General features: G+C 55.1%; 10 protein-coding genes across 10 annotated transcripts; 6 read left to right on the forward strand and 4 right to left on the reverse strand.

The window, feature by feature from the left end:
• Nucleotides 1–71: 71 nt before the first annotated feature.
• On the reverse strand, nt 72–2635 carry BKA78DRAFT_302013 (vacuolar protein sorting-associated protein 45). Its single transcript, XM_066887408.1, has 5 exons — nt 2091–2635; nt 1967–2031; nt 1784–1914; nt 905–1734; nt 72–854 (listed from the first exon to the last, which is right to left on the reverse strand). Exons 1-5 carry the CDS (start codon nt 2202–2204, stop codon nt 216–218), a joined length of 1779 nt encoding a protein of 592 aa, XP_066749141.1. The 5' UTR covers nt 2205–2635; the 3' UTR covers nt 72–215.
• On the reverse strand, nt 2636–4108 carry BKA78DRAFT_302016 (Gcp-like domain-containing protein). The gene is made up of 2 exons (XM_066887409.1): nt 3718–4108; nt 2636–3658 (listed from the first exon to the last, which is right to left on the reverse strand). Exons 1-2 carry the CDS (start codon nt 4070–4072, stop codon nt 2949–2951), a joined length of 1065 nt encoding a protein of 354 aa, XP_066749142.1. The 5' UTR covers nt 4073–4108; the 3' UTR covers nt 2636–2948.
• An 8-nt stretch (nt 4109–4116) lies between these two features.
• On the forward strand, nt 4117–5923 carry BKA78DRAFT_8983 (uncharacterized protein). The gene is made up of 3 exons (XM_066893928.1): nt 4117–4482; nt 4538–5349; nt 5398–5923. Exons 1-3 carry the CDS (start codon nt 4353–4355, stop codon nt 5851–5853), a joined length of 1398 nt encoding a protein of 465 aa, XP_066749143.1. The 5' UTR covers nt 4117–4352; the 3' UTR covers nt 5854–5923.
• A 437-nt stretch (nt 5924–6360) lies between these two features.
• On the reverse strand, nt 6361–8168 carry BKA78DRAFT_291160 (enhancer of polycomb-like-domain-containing protein; the record flags this gene model as incomplete). The annotated part of the gene is made up of 3 exons (XM_066885850.1): nt 6361–7122; nt 7149–7952; nt 8007–8168. The coding sequence occupies 3 exons, from the start codon at nt 8166–8168 to the stop codon at nt 6361–6363; spliced, it is 1728 nt and encodes a 575-aa protein (XP_066749144.1).
• Nucleotides 8169–9634: 1466 nt separating this feature from the next.
• On the reverse strand, nt 9635–11433 carry BKA78DRAFT_8990 (5'-AMP-activated protein kinase beta subunit, interation domain-containing protein). The gene is made up of 2 exons (XM_066893930.1): nt 10448–11433; nt 9635–10383 (listed from the first exon to the last, which is right to left on the reverse strand). Exons 1-2 carry the CDS (start codon nt 11242–11244, stop codon nt 9660–9662), a joined length of 1521 nt encoding a protein of 506 aa, XP_066749145.1. The 5' UTR covers nt 11245–11433; the 3' UTR covers nt 9635–9659.
• Nucleotides 11434–11655: 222 nt separating this feature from the next.
• BKA78DRAFT_348555 (uncharacterized protein) lies at nt 11656–12235 on the forward strand (the record flags this gene model as incomplete). The annotated part of the gene is made up of 2 exons (XM_066890655.1): nt 11656–11856; nt 11936–12235. The coding sequence occupies 2 exons, from the start codon at nt 11656–11658 to the stop codon at nt 12233–12235; spliced, it is 501 nt and encodes a 166-aa protein (XP_066749146.1).
• Nucleotides 12236–12797: 562 nt separating this feature from the next.
• BKA78DRAFT_291162 (domain of Kin17 curved DNA-binding protein-domain-containing protein) lies at nt 12798–13900 on the forward strand (the record flags this gene model as incomplete). Its single annotated transcript, XM_066885851.1, has 2 exons — nt 12798–13106; nt 13205–13900. 2 exons carry the CDS (start codon nt 12798–12800, stop codon nt 13898–13900), a joined length of 1005 nt encoding a protein of 334 aa, XP_066749147.1.
• A 608-nt stretch (nt 13901–14508) lies between these two features.
• Nucleotides 14509–16292, forward strand: BKA78DRAFT_302023 (mannosyl phosphorylinositol ceramide synthase SUR1). The gene is made up of 2 exons (XM_066887410.1): nt 14509–15619; nt 15679–16292. The coding sequence occupies exons 1-2, from the start codon at nt 14825–14827 to the stop codon at nt 15874–15876; spliced, it is 993 nt and encodes a 330-aa protein (XP_066749148.1). The 5' UTR covers nt 14509–14824; the 3' UTR covers nt 15877–16292.
• Nucleotides 16293–17425: 1133 nt separating this feature from the next.
• On the forward strand, nt 17426–18940 carry BKA78DRAFT_329188 (uncharacterized protein; the record flags this gene model as incomplete). The annotated part of the gene is made up of 1 exon (XM_066889650.1): nt 17426–18940. One exon carries the CDS (start codon nt 17426–17428, stop codon nt 18938–18940), a length of 1515 nt encoding a protein of 504 aa, XP_066749149.1.
• Nucleotides 18941–18994: 54 nt separating this feature from the next.
• BKA78DRAFT_9072 (uncharacterized protein) lies at nt 18995–20162 on the forward strand. Its single transcript, XM_066893943.1, has one exon. The coding sequence runs from the start codon at nt 19286–19288 to the stop codon at nt 19928–19930; it is 645 nt and encodes a 214-aa protein (XP_066749150.1). The 5' UTR covers nt 18995–19285; the 3' UTR covers nt 19931–20162.
• Nucleotides 20163–21050: the final 888 nt, after the last annotated feature.

The following is a 21050-nucleotide window of genomic DNA, read 5'->3' on the forward strand; positions in this document are numbered from 1 at the left end:
ATTTCTCTGTCTTGTCAGATGGCATTGTGGCCTCAGTGGAAAAACAGCGTTTTGGAGGGAAAGAACTTCGGGTAAATTCTCGCACTGGGGTAGATGACATCGAAGACGTTCATGTCTGTACTCCCTCCGATCGGATGCAAAGCCATAGTTGTAAAAGGACAGCCACAACGATGAGAGTGGAGCTCTCGTGAGTCATTAATTATTCCTGACGATTCCTATCGGTCGACCTCCCTTCTCAACCTTCCCGCGGCCGTCGATGGTGGCGGTTCAGGCCACGATTCCACGGTGCTTTCAACCTCCTCAAGAAAAGAGGCGCTGTTATGTACTGTTGTGCCACCCAGGACAACCCTGACACCAGGGGAGCTCGCATTGACCTGCGCCACCATCTTTGCTTCCTCAAAAGTGCACCCGCCTACCATAAAGATGACGATGTCCTGTGGTTTGTCTCTGGTGGTACCGGCCCCCTCTACAAATGGATACATTTGCTCTCGCAACCGCCCTTTGATCAGATCCTGCAACGTACCCTCTAGTCGAGGGGAATGCTGTGTGTAAACGTTTTCTACCCCCTTGAGGCCCTTGAAGCGGCTCTGAGCGCTGCTGAAAAACGACCCGGACTGGAAAAGGTCGGGAATACCACCAGCAGCCGGGGAAGATTGCAAAGATTCATGGTATATCAGCAGCTTGTTGATGAGTCCAATGCGGTGTCTTGAGAGATTTCCAGCGACTGCTAGAAGATCAAGGACCACGGGGATGGCATTTGAAGGATATTTGTGGTAGCGGAGGGCGTAAATCGCTGTCAGTCGCAGTTTGTTGTCCGAAGGAATCGCGGGATCTTGTATGATAGATTGAAGTTGCTTTCTCGTGTTAGGACTCTCTCCACATTGAAAAATGGCTAGAGGCTTACCTTGAGATCGTTGTTGTGGTTGTCGTTGCAGGCCAAGCTCTGTTCCAACTCGCTGACGTCGAGCAGTCGATCCTGGCCAACTCTTCGACTTAATTCTCCGACGAGGGTGACGTGTTTGGTGACATTTCCAGAGAGTTTGCGAAATTCTGGGTAATCTTCAACGAAGCGCTTCATGTCTGTGATTGACTCCAACTTCAGGTTGCCTTGCTGTTTTGACGCGAACTGTTCCACATAGTCTTTGGCATTCTGGCCCAAGTCTCCAAAATTCAAGTACATGTTCTTCTTGAAAAAGGGGTCCTGGTCCTGGGAAAGGACAATTTCCTTGAGCTCTGGTCGGATGTCAGGAACGTCACTCAGATCTACTCTTCCGTTCTTGATTCCGAGAAGTTCATGGACCATTGCTTGATAAGTCCATTGCGTGAGCAAAGGCGTTACAGGATCATCCCTCCTGTCTACCACGAGGAGAATCGGAGGAGTATCGGTCTTCCGGAAATCGAAGAGCTGCTCTTCTGACGTCATTTGATACCGAACTTCGGTAGCAAGCTTCTTTGCGAGGAGACTGTTCTTTTGATATCGTATCAATGGCTTCTTCTTGAGGGACAGTAGAAGGGCAAGAACACCCTCAGCCGACCGTTGCAAAGACTCCGGGTGCCACATGTCAGGACTGCCGCTCCATATCTTATGTCGGGGGTACTCGAGGTTGAGAGTCATGAGGTCAGGGTTTACTACGAGGTAGTCTGCGAAGTGTTCGTGGACAGCTCGGACGACCTCGTGGTCGTCCGCTTCTGCTAGTCGCTCCAGAGAAGACTTTCTGATGATGTTGCTGAAGTCTGATGCAGTCAGCGATGATGTCGGACTCTTTCGCTACACCAAACGTACATATGTAGTATTCTCCATATTTGGGCTCCCGGAGCTCATCGATGAGGTATTGAAGCGACTCTGGCGTGGGGCGCACGAAGCAAAGACATCGGAGGTGACGCAGTTTCTCGCGGGTGTCGCTGTCTAGCCGGCTAGAAGAGCCTGGTCAGAGTGGGTGAGCAGTGCGCTGGGAGGGAGGATTACTCGGTGAGGTAGACTTCATGATTGAGAAGCGCGGATTGTGTTGTTGCGGTCGAAACAATTGGCACCTTCGCTCTAATTAGCCAAGGTACATGGCAGCTTTAGCTATCTGAGGTGACGGACCTACCGTTTCACGATCCAGTAGAAGAATCTTCATCTTTGGTGGCCCAGTCCCAGAGGCATTGTCGCCAGCAGAGACCATCTTGGTAATGTAGCCCGAGACAGCTTGGACGACGTCCATGGCGAGCAGGTGTCGAGCAGGACTTTGTGGAGGAAAATGGCTCAGACAGGTGGTATTGAGTCTTTAGAGACAAGATCGGTATGCGCATTAAAGGAGGAGGAGCGAAAAGCGCAAAGACAGGAATAGGAAGGAGGGAGTTGGGAGAGAGGACTACATGTGGTGTTGGTTCCCGTCCGTTGCGCGGAGCTCCCGCCCACAGCTACGTACCTAAGTCATGTTGCCCAAGAATGCCGTGTTCAATGACTCAGGTCGCGCCTTGGATTCCCGTCTGATGTCATGAAATTCCTCCCACTTTGGTACTGTACCTTAGGTACATGCAAAAAACCCAATCGTTTGCATTTGTTGGTCTGGTGCAAACCATGATGCGAATCCAGCTTTTCTCCTGCCGCCTTTTACTACCCCTACCATTTCGAATATTTGCATTGTTGTTCAGTGTATTGAAAGAAATCGCATTGCTAAATAACCATGCCAAATCATGGCCCAATTTCGCCTGTGGCGTATCGCCTGGAAAATTTCAATTCCAATGATCATGCTTGGATCCACGAAATCTAGGAGCAGAGAAGGCTCCGCGCGAGCCTCATAAGCATACGCCATGTCCCCATTTACTCGAGGACTCAGGGCAGAAGCCGGACGAGACGGGAGCCTTGCTGCCCATGTCGCTCATAGCATGTCGGTTCCAAAGCCTGGGTTGCCTTCTTGAAGTGATCCACATTGCGTCCATTTCAGCTCCTTGCGCAACGGTCCTCATTCTCGCCACTTGACAAAAACCTCGTCTGTCCGGAATCTTTGCGTACATGTAGTTTCGTCAAAGGACATCACCACCCCAGACTCATGCGCAAGCAGTCCAGCGTGGGCAATCATAATTCCGTTGTCGATGCAGAATCTCTCGTCCGTTGCGTAGACACTGCCGCCGCGGTCACTGGCCATCAAGCCCATCATCTCTTGCAGCCTCTCATTGCAGCCAACGCCTCCAACAATGAGCACTTGCGTTGACCCAACATGAGCCATTGCTCTCTCGGTGATTTCCACCAGCATTGCAAATATCGTCTCTTGGAGAGAAAAGCATAGGTCTGCTGGCGTAATGAGCTCGCCATCTTCTTCACTTTGTAATCTTTGATCTTCAGGAAGGGCATCGTCAATCTTGGCGGCCAGCTCGTCGATAGCAGCCTTGACGCCCGAGAAACTGACATCCATCCCCTTGACTGTGTACGGGAGTTCGACGAGGTGTTTTCCCTTCTTGGCAAGCTGCTCAATGTTGTAGCCGGGAGCGGGATCATTTGGTATCTTCAAGGTGCGCGCGAAACGGTCGAGGCAGTTCCCTATGGCGATATCCAGCGTCTCACCAAAGATGCGGTAGCGCTGAGCAGCATAAGCTATTACTTGAGTGTTGCCTCCCGACACGTACAGGACGACTGGATTTTGCGCTCCGGTAATGGCGCGTCCCATTTCAATGTCTATTGTGTTGCGAATCAGCGAGCGTCATGAGCTCAAATCGAGGAACATGGTGGCATACGTCCGACGCAGTGGTTTACTCCTACTAATTGTTTGCCCCACATCAGCGACAGAGTTCGCGCGGCGACAGCTACGCTCTGTAGCGGGGCGCCCATCCCAGGTCCCTTGGTATAACATATGCAGTCTAGTTGGTCGGGAGTGACTCCTGCCTGTCGCATGGCCTGCTTGACAAGCCTGACGACCCAAGAGCGGTGGTGTTTGGCGACATCTTTGGGCAAGAAGCCTTCGCCGGGCGGGGAATTGTACGTGTGACGAAGATTTGCGAGGACGATGGGTTCTTTGCCGGGGGCAGGGTGGGAGATGATTCCCACACCCAGCTTGTTGGCGCTTCCTTCGAGGCCGAGAGCGACAGTCATGGCGAAAGGTGAATGGTGTATGAAAGACGAATCATGACGGAAGCGATGGAAATAATGGCTTATCGATAAGGTACATGTACCTGGTGCGTGCCAAGGGACCCTCGGCGGACATGGAAGCCGCACCGTTGAGCTCTGACCTTTTGGGTCTCCGCCGGCCACTCGTCTCTCTCTTGGTTCGCCAATATTGACCACTCGACCTTCATGCCCTCTTTTTTTCTTCCTTTCTGACATCACTTGCAGCGTCGCCGCCCTCCACTGTCCCACTCTCCAAAGCGTCAACATGGGCGGACTGGACAACTTCGAAACACAATCGGCCGCCTTCTTGTCCTGGTTGTCGGCGCGCTCTTGCTCCGTGTCCCCCAAAATCCAGCTTGCAGACCTTCGGCGCCACGGTGCTGGAAGAGGCGTAGGTATGGAACCAGTTGCTCGAGCCTGTGGAAATGCCCTTCTCATCCGTCTTCACAGTGGCCATACAAGACATAGCAGAAGGCGAAGCTCTCTTCACCATACCCCGCTCCAACATTCTCAGCGCTTCTACCTCTTCTCTGTCTACCGCTGCCCCGCAAATCTTGGCCCAGCTTGATCCATGGAGCTCGCTGATTACTACCATGATTTTTGAGCATTTGCGGGGAAGCGACAGTGCGTGGAAACCGTACTTTGATGTCCTACCCGAGAGCTTCAATACCTTGATGTTCTGGAGTCAGGAAGAATTGGCCGAACTCCAGGCCAGCGCCGTCACCCAAAAGATTGGCAAAGCCCACGCAGACCAAATCTTCTCAGAGAGCATCATCCCGCTCATTCGCAGCCACGCCGCCGCATTCTTCCCCGACGGCACAGGGGCCAGTGTGAGCGACCAAGAACTGTTGGCCTTGGCTCACCGAATGGGCTCAACCATCATGGCTTACGCTTTTGATATTGAGCAAGAATCGACCGGCAAAGACGTGGATGAAGACGGCTATGAGTCTGAGGAAGAGGAGGCCGATCTACCCAAAGGCATGGTTCCTTTGGCTGACATGTTGAATGCCGACGCCGACAAGAACAACGCTCGCCTGCACTATGGCGCCGATGCTTTGACGATGGAGGCCCTGAGGGATGTGAGGGCCGGCGAAGAACTCTTCAACGATTATGGACCGCTTCCCAGAAGCGACCTCCTTAGGCGATACGGATATGTCACATCTCTGTACGAGAAGTACGATGTCGTGGAGCTCCAGACAGACCTCATTGTGGACGCTGCGCGACACGAGAGCCAATTGTCTGCGGATGAGTTGGAAGCAAAGGCAAGAAGAACATCTTGACAAATGGGACGTCATAGCTTACCGTCGCAGCTCGGCCATCTCGAAGAGGAAGGCCTCCAAGAAGCCGGATACGACATTCATCGCAACCCGCTTGATCCGGAAGACGAATGTTCGATCTTTGACGAAGAAATGCGCATCCTGGTCGCGACCCTCTTGCTACCGCAAGCAGAGTTCGAGCGCCTCAAGAGAAAGGGAAAACTCCCAAAGCCGGATCTCACTCTTGCAATCGCCAGAGTGTTACAGCGTGCCGTCCAGGCGCGCAAGTCGCAATACCAAACTTCGCTGGAGCAAGACAGGCAACTTGCCAGCTCTGGCGTCAGCTCTGCCAGAAAGAAGATGGCGCTCGCCATCAGGATCGGCGAGAAAGCGATTTTGGCCCTAGCGGATCAGTTCTTGGAGCGCACGCTGGAACAAGGGCACTCGGCGTCGAAGAGAAATGGAGATGAGGAGGGCAATGGCGCAGCAAAGAGAAGGAAAATCGACTAAATGTCAGCAGCACAAGAGCAAGACGTGAGTTCAGAGAGGAGTCATGGTTTGCATTCGCTCAAAAAAGCTGACTGATGCCGGTGGAGTATTCCAACGCAGTCGAAAATTTCTCATTCCCCTCCATATTGCGTCGCTTGTTGCTAATGCACAGAAGACCGACGGATTCCGTCCAAGGGGACAACAAGCCCCAAACTTGTTTGCTCCAGCCTCGCTCTGGGAGCTTTCGCTTGCTTCCCCACTTCCTTGGTATAATATATCTTTCGAGCTGCGAAGCTGTTGCCGGCGACCCTGAACCCAATGGACAGACCTGGAGTTGCTGCTTTCATCCACTGCTGTCGTCTAATGATTCATCTTGGGCACAGGTATTGCGATCTTATTTCAATGATCCCGCGGGTCCTCTTCTTCCGAGAGCTGACAATGGCGGCTCTGCTGCAAAGTCGGGGGGCGCCGAGGAGAGGCATGGCGGGAATTCGGACAAAGGGACACTTCCACTTTCCCCTTGTCCATTCAGCTGGGGCCGTTGGCGACCCTCTGTTGAGGAGGTGGATGGCCTTGTCCTGGAAGCTGACCAGCGGCCGCAGCGGCTGCAGCCATCTGGTTCCTACGCGCTACGGCCTGCTGCATCGCGGCCTCTCTGGAGACGGACCTGTCCATCAGAATGCGGTACTTGACGGCAGAGTCAGCGTAGAAATCCACGGATATGTGGTCCTCGTCCTCGTCACTGTCTTGGTCAAATTTGAACCTTTCAGCGACCCGATCATCGATATCATCAGAGGCAGGCCTTTTTACTCCTCGCCGGTCTATCATGAATCGCCCCCCGCGCCCAGTGCGCCGCCTGAAGGACGGACGGCCCTGAAATGACTCGTACGGGGGTGTCGTGTATCGGACCACGCCGGTTTCTTCCGCAGGCTTCGAAGCATCTGCTTGATTGGTCGACTGCGCCTCGTCTGACGAGACAGATGCTGGAGGTGTAGGTAGGTACTGTGTGAGAGCGGTACGGAAGGCTGGTTGGGTGTCTTCCTCGAGAGGAGGAGTGATCGCCCGCCAAGTGACGTCGACATAGTGCTTGTTCCACTCGCGGTGTTTTTCCTTGTTGGTTTCGATGGACCTGGTGATGTCCTCCTCTCTCTTGGCAATCTGATCTTCCAGCAGGATGAGATCGCTGTCCAGCGTGCGGCCGTCGACACGGGCTTGTGGTTTGGCAACCATGCCAGGCACGCCTCGTTGAATGATGTTCGCATCGAGCTTGGGCTTGGGTTTTGGAGTGGGCTGCTCTTCATCAGTAAGTGACTCACAATCCTGGTGATTTGGCTCACCTTTTGGTTGATGAGATCTTCGTCGCCGTCCTTGATGTTGAGGTTTCTCTTGACTTCTCTGACCTCCATGCGCTTTTCGAAAATCAATCTGTCGTTGGCCAGCTGCTCTCTCCGCCCAGCTTCTCTTTGCTTCAGCAAGCTCATCAGCTCGCGGGCTTGTTCCAGCTCAACCCTCAGCTTCTTCAACTTCTCTGTCACTTGAGCATCTCTACCCCTAGTCTTCCGCGCCTGCCTTACTTCGCGCCGCCTAAAGCAGACATAGGGATCCGCATCATCAGTCTCCAGATTGGTCTCAAATTTCAGAGACGGCATCAAGCTGCGGTTGCCGCGGTTTAAGCGTTGCCTCTTCCAGTGGTCATAAATCTCCCTGGCAAACCGACGTGCGCCGTCGCTGATGGTCTCATCGAATGCGGCCTCCAGCTCTTCATACGACAGGACAGGGGCATTGTCGACTGTTGCGTACGGCTGCTTTTCCTGGGCGGTGCGTTCGAAGAAATCGACAACCTCCTCAAACTGGTCCTCTGAGCACTGGTGTGTCGCAGGCTTGCGAGCATTCAGCGCTGCCAAAAAACCCTCGTCATCGCTGCTCATGCAGTACTGAGTACCTCTGCAGTCCTCGACGGTTGAAGAGAAGCGGATGTACGTTGCCGGCTGCACCCAGCGTTTCGGATACAGATCCTCATAGCGCAGCACACTCACCCTGGCTTCGGGGGTGGGGATGTAGAGTTGCGAAATCTTGCCACCTACAGCAGCAGCATTGATGACAGCTTGCAAGTGGTGTTCCTGGTAGGCGTATCAGCATGTTTGTGCATGCAGAGACCAGATGAAAAGACTTACGATTTCTTCTCCCTTTTCCACACCAGTCTCGACTCTGGGGATGTGCCGTTGGGCCTCATCGTCAGCAAAGCCTTCAATCTCACCCTCGCGCAAAATTGGGAGATTCTGCTTGGTGGAGAGCTTGCGCTGGCGGAAGCGCTGGCCCGTGATGCGCTGCGTCATGATGTAAGGTGCCGGGTCTCGCGATTATGAGGTGAAGTGAGTTGTGGCCTCTCGGCGACAACAGTCGCTCCCCATGTGACGACCACGACCGAGACCAAGATCAATATGCGAGAGAGGTGCCTAGCCAGGTGACAATGCTTTTGATTGGGCTTGCGACTAGGTTTGGAGAGTAAGTGAACAAGGTCGTGATGGACAGTGCAAGGGTTTTTTTTTCTTTCTCTCCCGTTGAACTGATTTTTTTTTTTCCTCTTGCCGTTGTGCTTGTTGCAGTATCTGGGTCAGGCCGAAGGGTCGTGCAAAGGACGGGTCAGTGTTTCGTTGATACCCAGGGTACCGATTTTTCGGGTTGTTGACAGGCTCAAAAGTCAGCGCTCAGTGGCGGGCAAGCAGGCCGGAAGTGCAGCGCAGGGCAGAAACACTCGGGACAGGACGGTGGTCGGGCCGTCCGTGTCGTGTGCTGCTTTGGTTCGGGTGCTGTGCCGGTTCCTTTGCGTGCGGCAGCAGCAGCAGCAACAGCAGCAGCAGAGCGCCGTGCCTGATGGGCCGAAGTGCGGGAAAGCAGGTGAAAGCGCTATGCGACTTGTGAATTAACTGTGTGGAAAAAAAAAGTAGTCGGAATTGGCGCAGGCAGAGATGGAGGTGCGAGCCAGAAAGCAGAGAGCCAAAGCGCAGCGCGCGCAGCCGCAGCCAAACGGACAGGTTGCCCTTCACCCCTAGCAAATGACCCCGGCGGACGACGCGACGGGCGCGACGACGCAACGCTCGTCAGTCGGCCCAAGACGCTGCAAAAGTGGCAAACGCGACACGATGCGGTGAGTGAGTCGCTCAGCAGTGCGCCTGTGGCTTTTTGATGAGTTTTGCGATGGATGGTGGTGCGCGAGGTGATGGATTGGGTTGGGAGCTGGCGAAGGCAAAGTCAACTGGTAGGGCCTGTCGGTCGCGGACTTTGGTGCTGCTGGCTCAGTCTGCGTCTGGGTCTGGGTTCAGGTCTAACCAAAAGGCAAAGGCACCCGCTCCCGCACCCGCCTTCCTGGCCACCTCGCTAACTCGCCCGCCAAGAGCCCCCAGCCCAGCCCGCGTGCCATTGCGACTTTCAACAACAACAACAACAAACCCAAGCCGTCGCCCTGTCTACATGCGTCTCTACAATGCCTACATCTGCCTCGCTATCGCCATTCCAATGCTCCCACCATGCTTTGACTCCGACCATGTCCATTCTCTCCCGACAGTCCATCCTCTGCGTACACACGCTTCGGGCCGCACGCAACGCAATTCTGGTCCCGCCGTCATTGCCGTGAGCACCAACGTCTGCCGTTCTTTACTTTTTGTCCTGCTTGCTTCTCAGCCACGGCAGACGACGTCATGGTCCCCGGTCGCGTTCACGCGGAGATATTCTGCACGTGTCAGATCAGTGAAGATGGCAAATCGCCAGAGAACTTAGTCTCATTCTCCAGTGTCAGATGTAGGTTTGTACATGATTGTTGTCAGAAACTACAAGTTCGTCAGTCGGCTGCATCCCTCTAGTTGTGACTCGAAAAAAAAAAAACTTGCCTTCCTCTTGTAGCGCGTCGTTGCGCTGGTTGCAAGCACATTGTGCTTGATGCTGCTTGTCGCTAAATGGTTCAATACAGTATGGTTTGGCATGTTCAAAACGCTGCTGTCGTCCTTCATGGGCATGCTGCCGTTGAGAATACTCTTGCTAAGCATTACCGGGAGGGTTGGAGATGGTGGCAGGCTGTTCATCACCGTGCTAGCTCTCGTAAAGCGCGACGACTCTTCCTCGGCATCCAAATCCGCAAGGAACTGAGGAATCTCGCTGTGGTACTTTTTGGGCGGTGCAGGGGCCACCGGAACTGGTCGGCTTGTTTCGGGGGCAGTTGATGTTTGTGCTGCCGCACCTGTCTGATTCGAAGGCTTTCCATCCGGACTGGAGGGACGGGCCTGCGATGGGTATGCTTGGGTTTGGTCTTGGGCTTCGGATGCTGTTTTGGCTGGTGCTTGCTGACCCGGTATGTCTACAGGTTCGCTTTGCTGAGGTTGTGGGAGATCATCAGGCGATACCTCCAGGTAGTTGACGAGGATGTTGGTAAAGTCGACGGCGGTTGGTAGCTCTGGTGAAAGTACCATGTCGTTGTCGACCAGGAACTTTAGATGATGGGTGCCTGGCTGCAAGTTGATGGTGGCCGAAAAGGCATCTTTGTGCTTACTCGGTCCACTAAAAAAAGTAACGATCTGATAAGCCTCATTTCTCCAGGGGGACGACATGCTCTCAAACTTACTTCTTGTGCAGCCGGAACTTTTTGTTCCACCCCGCAAAGGTGCCAGTCACATAGACCTTTTCGCCAGGACCGAGCCACTCTATCACGGTGGGAACAGCAGGGCGCATCCCCCCGTCCGTCTCCAGCGACTCATCTCCCACCTCTTCATCGTCCGCGGTCGTGCTGCTCAAGACGGATGGAGCCCGTGCTGGAAGAACGCCTTCGACATCGTCCTGTGTGATTGCCGAGTGCAGGTCCGTAGGGGATATAATGGGCGAGCCCGGCGTATGGACTTCTTCCTCAATCGGCAGAGGCAGCCGCGGTGGTCTGCTGTAGGTAGCAGCCTGCATGTGGTAGTTTTCGCTTTGCGAGGAGGCAGCATCGACGGCGGACGACGACGTGCCCGGCCTCGGCGAGGCTGCGGGCACATCGACAGGGCGGCTAAAGGGAGAAGTTCCTGGATGCGCCGAAGAGTGCTCTGGCGCCTCTTTCAAGTACGACTGGTCGCTGCCCATTCTCTCCAAAGCGGCAATGTCCTGGGGTTTGAGTTGCGGCGTAGCCCCGGACTGCGCTCTACCGGTGCCTTGCGAGTCGGGGCGGGGCCTCAAGGTGGGATGTGCGGTCGCGCTCTCGAGACTTGCTGAAGGCGGAGCAGCCGTAGCCTTGACATTTGCTAGGGCCTGGATGGATTCGCGACGGCGAGGCTCACGGCGCACATTGTTGACGGGCGCGTTGCTGAGGGAGGCGGCGGCGGCATGCGTCGACGGCGACTGAGGCGAGCTGGCACTCTGGCGGGATGACGAGGGATTGTTGCCCATGGCTCAACCGGATGCGCACAAGACAAAGAGCGTGTGCGTGTGCGCTGCTATCCTTCTTCCGTGTCTCGGCGGGCGACTCCGTCTCGGAGCGGGAGCGTACATAGAGACGAGCCGGTGGTCCTGCAGAAGTCGTCGTGCGAAGCGCCGAGCTTGATCGTGGAGGGTAAGGTGGTGGTGGTGAGAGTAAGGTAGGCCGTAGGTCGCGGTGCGGGCAGGCTTCCGGTTAGGTGACTGGCGGAGCTCAGGGCTAGCTCAAGCTGTGCTGCCGTGCGGGTCCTTCAGTTTCTCCTCCATCCTCCCGGACTCCACACTTGCACACCTACAATCCTACTGCCAGTCTACCTGGATCAATTGCGCCTGGCCCCGTCGCCATCATGATTCTTCCGCTCCTCGAATGATCCTCCCCCCGCAATGAACGCCTACCTGGCCCTCATTCTTACGGCGTCCTATTACCTTGTGTGTCTGCCGCTCTTCACGCTTTTCCGCTGGACTCTCATCCTCGTTGCACCCCTGTATTTTGCATTGCAATTCGTTCTGCTTCCGCTTGTATATCTTGGTCGTTTCTCCCTGCAAGCCGCGTTGCTGCCCTTGACCTTACTCGCCAAGCTCGAGGTAGATACTCCTCCCTCATCATCCCTGCGAGATGGCTCATGGGGCCCTTCACGACTCTCTTCTGACGTGACCGTGTTAGACCATCTACATTTATGTGGGAGTTGCGAGCGTCATTGGCATCATAGCTGGATGCGCACTCCACGTCAGCACTAGAGTGCTCAAGTCCATGTTTGGGCTCGACAACACATGCTCCAAATCTCCACATGTCCGATCCGCTGCCGACTACAGAGCTGAGCGGCGCAGACGCAGAAAGCGGATTCCTGTTGCAGTCCCCAAGGCGGTTGAGCCGCTCGAGCTGCCCCGAGAAAGCCGCATGTCAAAGCAGCGAAGCCTCTGGAGCCAACCGATTTTAGAAGAGGACGATTCTGAGTCTTGTTGAGACCGCTTGTCCTCAATCGCAATTCCTTTGTGCCGTACGGCCCTGTTGTCGAATGATTCAATCGCATCCAGCCAGAAGATACCCTGCCATTGCATAGCGCCTCCTGCAACTGACTTGACTTCCCATGTCATGTAAATTCTTTTCAAGAGGGCTCTGGCGCGTTAAAGAGCTACAGTAAATGTCAAACATTGGAGCTAGCAGTCGAATTCGCCAAGGAGCAAAGTTCGAACTACCTTAGCAGCGAACGACTTCCTCATGGGCTTGGCTGATCGAGATAAGATAATGCATTACCTAATCATGTCCCGCCACTAGGGTAACGCTACAGCGATCTTTGGAGGACAGTAACGTCTGTCGCAACACTTCACGACCAAGAGGAGCGCAAAACATCTTCTTCCCGTTCTCGAGTTAGCCCGCACCAACTCAATTTTCCATCGTCAGACGATCGCCGGACCGCACTCGACAGCATACTATCGACGCTTCACCGCGCTCCCTAGTCCCGAGCACCGTCCACACGAGAACCACCTCCGGCGGACTCCTCCGTCTTCACCTGCACGTTGGAAACATGCCGCGCGCAGAGGTTGGATCGACAAAATGGCAGGCCAACAGGATGAAGTCCAAAGGGCTGCAAAGACTGCGATGGTACTGCCAGGCTTGCGAGAAGCAATGTCGCGACGAGAACGGCTTCAAGTGTCACGTTCAGAGCGAGAGCCACGTCAGGCAAATGATGCTCGTCGGCGAGGATCCACGCAAGGCAATCAACGACTTCAGCAATCAGTTCCAGCGGGACTTTCTCTTGTTGCTACGGACTAGCCACGGTGAAAAGAAGATCAACCTGAACCACTTCTACCAAGAATACATCAGAAACAAGGAAGTAAGTACTGCCCTCTGTGCACCCTCATGAGCGTCTGAATGGCGTGTTGATATGGTTGAACTCACTATCCTTGAAGCTGGACTGCTAACATGCTCTAGCACATTCACATGAATGCGACCCGCTGGCCGTCGTTGACTGAGTTTGGCAAATATCTCGGTCGAGAAGGCATATGTCGCGTGTCTGAAGACGAGAAAGGAAACGGGCTTTGCATCTCCTGGATCGACAACAGCCCAGAAGCACTCCGGCGTCAGGAAGCAATCAAGCGCAAGGAAAGACAAGAGAGGGGCGATGAGGAGCGGGAGCAGCGCTTGATTCAGGCGCAAGTCCAAAAAGCACGAGCCGAAGCTCGAGAAGAAACAGAGACGTCGAGTGAGGACAGGGCTTTGCAACGGAAGGACGGCGAAAAGATTCAGCTCAACCTCAAGCCTTCGACGGCAAAGCCGGCAGTGTCCCCACAGGAGTCTCAATCGCCAGCACCTGCTACAGATGGACAAGTATCATCCGAAAAGGAGCCGACGGCAGGGCAAAGCGATGAGGCAAAGGCAAAGATTGGCGAAGATGCCGCGTCAGGACCCGTGGCGAAGCCTCCAGTCAAGATTGGATTGTCTCTGAGCAAGCCCAAGAATGTCTTTTCTTCCAAGAACAACCCGTTGGCGTCGAAGAAGGTGACAGTCAAGGAGCCGCCGAAAAAGATGAGCGAGGCGGAGCGTATCATGAAGGAAGAATTGGAGAGGAAGCGTCTTAGAGAGAGTGGTGGAGCTCATTCAGGAGCCAAACGGCAACGGGTTGCGTAGGGTGTGTTCGGCGGGGGGAGTCTGCAGTGGGGTAGATTTCTTTTGCAGGTGGGGCAATGGGGACAGGTTTGGGTGGGGACGGAGTTTTGGGATACATGATGGGGTTTGCAAGAGTAACGGCGCAAGGCCATATGAGGCGCGAAAGGCAGCAGGCGTTGCATGGATCTCACCAGACAGTCGGTGTTTCGAGGAACAAAGCGTTGGTTGGGGAGGGACTGTTTACACAACACGAGACGATGGACGAGTAAACAGCAGCAGAGCGAGTACGAATTGTCATGTCCGGAGATGCGGTAGATCAACGAGGCTGAGCAAAACATGGCACGTCATGTTGCGGATACGAAAAGTTAATGGTACTAAGCAGCAGCCCAGCAGGCAGAAGAATTCTTGTGTGGTGGTCGAGTTGTGCGGGGCCGCCAGCGTCGCTCAGGGTCGCTGCCAAGAGATTGTACTGCACCGTCAAGCTGAAGGAAAAAGAATTGTGTGGTGGAAATGGTGGTCGTCGCGAACCACTAACCAAATCAGCCACTGAATGGCACAGCTAATGACGGTCAGGTCGTGGGCAGGTGGGTGGTTGGTTTGCGCGTCCGGGCTCAGGCGCAGCGCAGGGCCGGCGGCAAACTAACTGGGCCAGATGCGGGCGCGCGCACCGCCGCACTCCCTCCTCCTGGGCTTGACTTCGCCTTTCGGATCGCTTTGCTACGCTCTGTCTCACGCTCTCTTTCTTCAAATACCCACCGCCGCCGTCTTCCTCCCGCCCGCTTGGCCATTCGTCTCGTGCTTTCCCGGCTGCTCCACCTTCCATGGCCTAATCCGACCCAACACCTTCTCAGCCATTTCTGCCCGAGCGCCATTCTCTTCCTCCCTCCGAGCACCTGTCGCCAGCTCACTTCTACCTTAGCGCTTTTAATACCGCCAGCCGCCACGATGCGCAAGGGCGTGCTCATTTTCTTCGTCCTCAACATTCTCGTAATTGGCCTCTTGGTTCGCAGCGTATGGACCTTGCTGTCCCTCCTCGTCGTCGATGGCTCCGAAGACCGCATCTCGCGCGCCGAACTCCCAGCCCCTAACTCGGGTGCCATCAGCGAACGCCCTCAGTTGATCCCCAAAATCATTCACCAGACCTACGTAAACGAGACGATACCGGAGCGCTGGGTCGAAGCGCAGCGCAGTTGCATTGAGCAGCACGAGGACTACGAATACAAGCTGTGGACCGACAAGAAGTCGCGAGAGTTCATTGCTGCCGAGTACCCATGGTTCCTCGAGACATTTGATGGATACGAATTCCCTATTCAGCGTGCCGACTCGATACGCTACTTTGTTCTGGCACACTATGGCGGCATCTACATCGACCTGGACGACGGCTGCAACCGCCGCCTCGACCCTCTCCTCTCATACTCGGCCTGGGTCCGCCGCACGGTGCCTACGGGCATCTCCAACGACGCCATGGGCTCGGTCCCTCGTCATCCGTTCTTCCTGCGCGTAATTGACATGCTGCCCAAGTACAATCGGAATTGGTTGCTGCCGTACATTACCGTCATGGGCTCCACCGGGCCGCTCTTCCTGAGCATCATCTGGCGGCACTACACGTCCGAGGGCCCGTCGGACGAGGCCAGGGTGCGCGTTCTGTTCGGCGACGAGTACAACAACCATCCCTGGAGCTTCTTCACGCACCATCTCGGCAACAGCTGGCACGGGAGCGACGTGCGGCTCATTTTCTGGGTACGGCTTGAGCGTGCGATTTTGTCCGTTTGGACCAAGGCTAACAGTTTTGTTTGCAGATGGGCCGTCACTGGTTCTTGCTCACTGCCCTCGGCTTCATCATTGGCTTTGCGGTCATTGGTTCGATGTGGTGGTTCTACCGGTGCATGTCGCAGCAAAATCGTCGTGGAGGCGTCCTTCGTTTCGTGCCATTTTTGCGGAACATGAAGGTGCGAGATTCCGAGTACGAATTACTGGAGCGGGACCACAAAGTTTAATGCTCTGCGATGCGGAGCGTCATGGGTGGGCTAGCATCCTTTCTTCTTCCACCCCCCCTTTTTTTTTCTGTCTCTTCTACTCCCTGGTTTCGCTTCGAGCGCTTTCGACTCCTTCCGCCATTTGGGGGCCGAAGAGGCGCCAGACTGCGATCGAGGCTTTTGCCCGGCCGCGAGTCGCAAGGCAACAAACGGGGTTGCCATGGTTCTTATACCACCTTCATGTAAATTCCGAGTCTTGACGAATGAGCTTAGCTGGATTGGGCGTTGTGTGGCTGGCAGAGGCGAGCGAGGACAGGGGAGCGGCACAGCCGCACCGCACCGCACCGAAAAGATTGATTTTCAGGGCGGACGTTCTTTGGACGGCGTTGGGTTTCAGCCACTGGCATTTTTTCGAGGGAGCGATTGCTTAGGTTTTTTTTTTTTTTTTTGCACTTTACATGTTTAACTAGGAGTGGGGGAGTGATTTGAGGGGTGAGGACCAATGACACGATGGCAGCAACCAGCACAACAGCAGAGGGACCAGGAAGGAGGTGGTGAGGGTGCCACAGGGCGGGCGACGAGCATTCCTCGAGTTGGCGAAGGTTGTGCCGTGTGTCGTCATGGTGGCACCGGGAATGCAGACGTCAAGCTTCGATCTAGCATAATCACAGGGTCAGCGGCCGGGGAGACCTGGCAGTCGAGATAATCGTGGTAGACTAGAGAGCAATTCGATGGTACATGCAGTAAACGGGCGACAACGGTTGATGATTAGGGAGTAGCGCGTCAAAGGAGCGGTGCTACGGGGTGGAGAGAGCAGTGCAGCCAGTCCAGTGGTTGCGTTACCAGGTATTGTAGAACCACCCGACCCGAGGAGTAAGGTAGGACTTGCGACTGCGCTGCGACTGCTGCGACGCCCGGCCGGCTGAAACGAGGGGATGATTCCATTGGATTGGGGAGAAAAGAGAACAGAGAACAGAGGAAGATGATGTTGTTTGCATGCAAGGTAGATTGTAGAATCCTTCGAGTGTGCGATACATGTACTTGTACCCAACTAATGCCAGCAGCGACTGTTCCGTTCCGTCAGTACATAGCTACATGGACGGATACATCAATTGATAGACTTTTCCAGTCCAGACTCGTCGCTGAAACAGACAGCGCGCAGGTTGCTCCGTCCGTCGCGCGCACGCTCTTATTGTCCAGTGTGTGTTGCGGCAGATCCGACTGCCGGTCTCTTCGTCGTCGCTTCTTGGCGCGACCCTTCCCCTGTGCGCGGCTTCCAGTTCCACTTCTCGCGCCAACGCCAACCTTCTCACCACACACCACCCTCCACCGCTGCCACCAGCGCCTCTTTTTCCTCCCTCCTCCTCCTGCTGAGTCTGTGCGAGAGCCCCCCTTATGCTCAAGCACTGAGCCAAAAGAGGCTTCACCGCTAAAGCTTCACCACACCCATACCGCACACCCGCCATCATGGCGCCCTCGTACGTCCCCCTTGTCCCGCTATATCACTGCCGCCCATGCCCCGTTTCTGTCTCCTCTCTGCTGCCCTTCACCACACTCACATCTACCCAGCATGATAACCACAGCATGGCGCGACTTTTGGCATACCATGACCTCCAACGACCGTCATGCAAGTCACGACTCTCCCTACCGCACCGGACAGCATGTCCCGCTCCCCCAGAGCCGCCATACCCCCCTCACCTCGGTCGCAACCAGCGCCATGGAGTCTAGGACCGACTTCAACTCGCCCTATGCTCAGGACGAGCCTTCTAGCGCCAACGGCTTCATCAGCTCTCCCAGAGCCCCAATGTCTCCCACCTCCCCCTACTCTCCAGGCATGAAGTCCAACATGCAGACACACACCTCTGAGGACAATCCTTCGATAGACGCTGTCAATTCGGGCGAAATTCAGATGCAGAGCTTTAGCGACGGCCTCCCTCCGCCTCCCCCGGTCGGCCACTCGTGGAAGCGCATCGACCGCTGGACTGAAGACCACTACGAAGAGCTTTTTGACAACCTCTGCGAGGGCGCCACCCTCAATGATGTCAATGAGTTGGAACACCTCCTGGACGTCACCCTCCCCGTTGAGGTTAGGGAATCGCTGCAAATCCACGATGGTCAAGAGCGTGGTGGTCTCCCCACCGGCCTATTGTTTGGTTGCATGCTGCTCGACTGCGAGGAAATTGTCATGGAATACTCCAACTGGCGCAAGGTCAATGACGAATTCTTGGCCGGCCGTCCTCCCTACCAGGCCCCTCCGCCGCCCATCAAAGCCGTTGCTGGTCCCTCGTCGACGCCGCCTCCTGAGGACAAGAAGGGCGCCAACCCCATGTGGAAGGAGGACTTGCTCGCCCGCCAGGACTCTCAACCCCCCAATGCCGTCCAAAAGGCCTACATCCACCCTGCTTGGGTTCCCTTGGCTCGCGATTGGGGTGGAAACTGCCTCGCTGTCGATCTGGCGCCCGGCCCAGCCGGCAAGTGGGGGCAGATCATCATCTTCGGCCGCGACTATGACACCAAATACGTCGTCTCTCGCTCTTGGGCTGCATTCCTCGCCACCTTTGCCGATGACCTGTGCTCTGACAAGACCTGGGTTGACGAAGACACCAACGAGCTCAAGCTGAGAGAGTTCAAGAAGCAAAATGTGGATCCTCCCTACTTGGAGATTCTGCGTTGGCGTACTGACCAGAAGTACGGCCGGAGGCCCAAGAGAAGGCCCCAGAGCGTGCTTTCCATCAACTCGAAGCTTGCCGGTGGCCCGACTTCAGCACCCAATGGCAACAGTCCTTACAGCAGCCCTTCAGAGGAAAGGGGCCGCTCCCCCAACCGTCTCAGCAAGAACGGCACTAGCCCTCGTGTACCAATCTCGAGCCCTTTGGCGAGAGTGGCAGAAGAAGCACCTCAACCGGTCAAGGTGCACACCGAGGAGGAGAAGCTCATTGAGATGAACACGCCCAGGCCCAGCTCCGACCTGAACACTGGCAGTGCGGGCAAGAACAGCCTGGACAGCGACAAGGAGAACGATGACGAAAAGGGCAAGGGCAAGAGCGTGGTGTCCTCTGAGGAGATGAAGACGGTTGAGATATAAGCTGCACTATGGCTTAGTAGCTCTTCCCACGACCATCAACGAAACCTGCCACCGCGGGTCTTCTCCACACTTATGAATGAGAATGAAACATTCGAAACATCTCAAGCGAGTCATTACAGGAGTTCATTTTGGGGCTCAAAGGAAGGGGTGTAAGCAACGACGACTTCGACTTTCTCAACGGGATCGGAAAACATCCTACGCCCCCTTTTTTTTTCCTCTCTTGTCGCAGGGGAACTTAGTATCACTGCTCTCGCGCTTCTTTTCCTGCCTGCGGATACCTCATCTGCTTATGGATACCATGGTCTCCTCCCCAGTTTCAAGTACCCAACCTAGGCTCAAGTTCGCATGCAATCACTTGTCAAGATTCCGTCTTCTCCCTCCTGCTGCTTTACATTCAATTCGAGCACTGGCTGCCTTGCGCTTCTGGGCGACCATTTGTCTCCTAGACCGCGGTCTTTGCCCTTGCCGGCCCCGAGTCTGCCCGGCTCGGTCTCTTTTTGCGCCATGGTTCTGCGAGCGACTACCACTGCTTTACCTGCTTCAAAGTTCTATCCCGTCATGCATATGATCGTTGACGACCATGTGCTCCGGGGCTGTGCCGCCAAAAGCTTCGTTCGCAATCTCTCAAGCCTTTTGGTGTCTTCGTCATCTTTGCTACTCACTCCGCGTTTTTGGCTTTTGTGCGTGGCATTTTTGGTTGTGCGGAGACACCTACGCTTTATGTATCACTTAAGTCCAATTCCGCAGCAAGTCGAAGTAACATTCGGGTCAGTCCTTTTCACAGGGGCCCAGGCGCGAGTGTGGCTCGTCGCTTTTCCTGATTCATTGGGTCTTGGTCTTTTGATACTCTCCTTCCCGTCCTTTCTTGAGTTGGAACTGCAATCGATGCTGGCCTGCAGCAGTACTAGGGGTATCGAGTGGTGTGGCGGGAAGCAGCAGCGGCCTACTTGGAGACGGACAGACAGAGACACGAGTTATTCTGATTGGTAGGATAGCTCCTGTAATTGCCACAATCATATCATAACAAAATCATCATTCACATACAAAATTGTTTCCCGTTTCGGATGCAAAGAAGACACGGCTTAGCCGGAGGGCAAGGCGGCTGTGGGAGAGAGAATGGGAAGGATGCCTGGAAGGAGGCTGGTTATCCACTCAGACGCCAGCTGAATGGACAATGTCCACGGTCACACACCTTTCTGGTGACACCCGACCTCCACTGGCTGGGACAATCACGACCTGCTTCAGACGTTGCGCACCGTTTGGGCTGGCGCCCGGTGACGTCGAGTTGGTTCGATCAATCCTGCCAGCCACCCATCAACCTACGTGTGCCCATCCAACCAGGCCGTCGACGGCTCCGGCTGCTCTTCATCTCCAAGAACCTGTTCTGCTGCTTGTTCCTGGCCGTCGTCGTCGGACCTCTTGCTTCTTTCGGTTGCATGTGCGGCCCCCGTGGCTAATGACCGACGCTGCACGCACGCGGTAGGTACCTACATGCGTAAGTGTATTTGGAAGGAAGTTGGAACGCCGCACCCGCGCCCGCGCGCTGGCTTGCCGCCGTTGCATACGTGCATGCATGATGATGTCCATCTGTCGTCTGATTCGACGGCTGGTGGCGATTGGTAATTACCTGGGCTGGCCAATCCAGTGGAGAGGGTAATCCAGTCACACACATCTCATGACCTGAGAAAGGATCCTTCTTCAGCTGGAGTGTGCTTGTGTGGTAGCAATGGAGATGCGTAGAACTACCAAGGGCAGAAGATAGGATGAATGGACGCATCTGATGCGCATTAATTGCTCCCTATGTAGATAGATATTTTCATGCCTTATCTGCGCCGTCATTCGTCACACGGCCACCCGACTGCTGCACGCAAGCCGCAGCTGTTGCCCGAAATGGAGAGTACTCATTTGTGTCCGCTGATGCCCTGAATCATTCCCATTTCCTTTTTCCATGGATCGTCGTTGTGGTGTTGCAATTGCCACCACAGAGTCCTCCAACACTCCCCAGCGCTTCTTTGGATACGAGCCGCAGTCAATCAAACTCCTGCCTGCATGTCTTGTTTGAGCGAAGTGTAGACACTGGACAAGCCAACGTGGTGTGCGTGAAATGAGG

The sequence above is a fragment of the Phyllosticta capitalensis genome (genome assembly GCF_038381095.1).
Source record: "Phyllosticta capitalensis strain CBS 128856 chromosome Unknown BKA78scaffold_1, whole genome shotgun sequence".
NCBI lineage: Eukaryota > Fungi > Ascomycota > Dothideomycetes > Botryosphaeriales > Phyllostictaceae > Phyllosticta > Phyllosticta capitalensis.

Coding starts and splice junctions, on each gene's coding strand:
- BKA78DRAFT_8983 (XM_066893928.1), top strand. CDS start 4,353: ATGGGCGGACTGGACAACTTCGAAACACAATCGGCCGCCTTCTTGTCC. Junction 4,483..4,537: donor CGGTGCTGGAAGAGGCGTAG/GTATGGAACCAG, acceptor CCGTCTTCACAG/TGGCCATACAAGACATAGCA. Junction 5,350..5,397: donor CGGATGAGTTGGAAGCAAAG/GCAAGAAGAACA, acceptor TTACCGTCGCAG/CTCGGCCATCTCGAAGAGGA.
- BKA78DRAFT_8990 (XM_066893930.1), bottom strand. CDS start 11,244: ATGGGCAACAATCCCTCGTCATCCCGCCAGAGTGCCAGCTCGCCTCAG. Junction 10,384..10,447: donor AAGTTCCGGCTGCACAAGAA/GTAAGTTTGAGA, acceptor TACTTTTTTTAG/TGGACCGAGTAAGCACAAAG.
- BKA78DRAFT_9072 (XM_066893943.1), top strand. CDS start 19,286: ATGCAATCACTTGTCAAGATTCCGTCTTCTCCCTCCTGCTGCTTTACA.
- BKA78DRAFT_302016 (XM_066887409.1), bottom strand. CDS start 4,072: ATGACTGTCGCTCTCGGCCTCGAAGGAAGCGCCAACAAGCTGGGTGTG. Junction 3,659..3,717: donor AGTAAACCACTGCGTCGGAC/GTATGCCACCAT, acceptor GCAACACAATAG/ACATTGAAATGGGACGCGCC.
- BKA78DRAFT_302013 (XM_066887408.1), bottom strand. CDS start 2,204: ATGGACGTCGTCCAAGCTGTCTCGGGCTACATTACCAAGATGGTCTCT. Junction 1,735..1,783: donor ATATGGAGAATACTACATAT/GTACGTTTGGTG, acceptor TGACTGCATCAG/ACTTCAGCAACATCATCAGA. Junction 855..904: donor ACCACAACAACGATCTCAAG/GTAAGCCTCTAG, acceptor AACACGAGAAAG/CAACTTCAATCTATCATACA.
- BKA78DRAFT_302023 (XM_066887410.1), top strand. CDS start 14,825: ATGCGCAAGGGCGTGCTCATTTTCTTCGTCCTCAACATTCTCGTAATT. Junction 15,620..15,678: donor ACGTGCGGCTCATTTTCTGG/GTACGGCTTGAG, acceptor TTTTGTTTGCAG/ATGGGCCGTCACTGGTTCTT.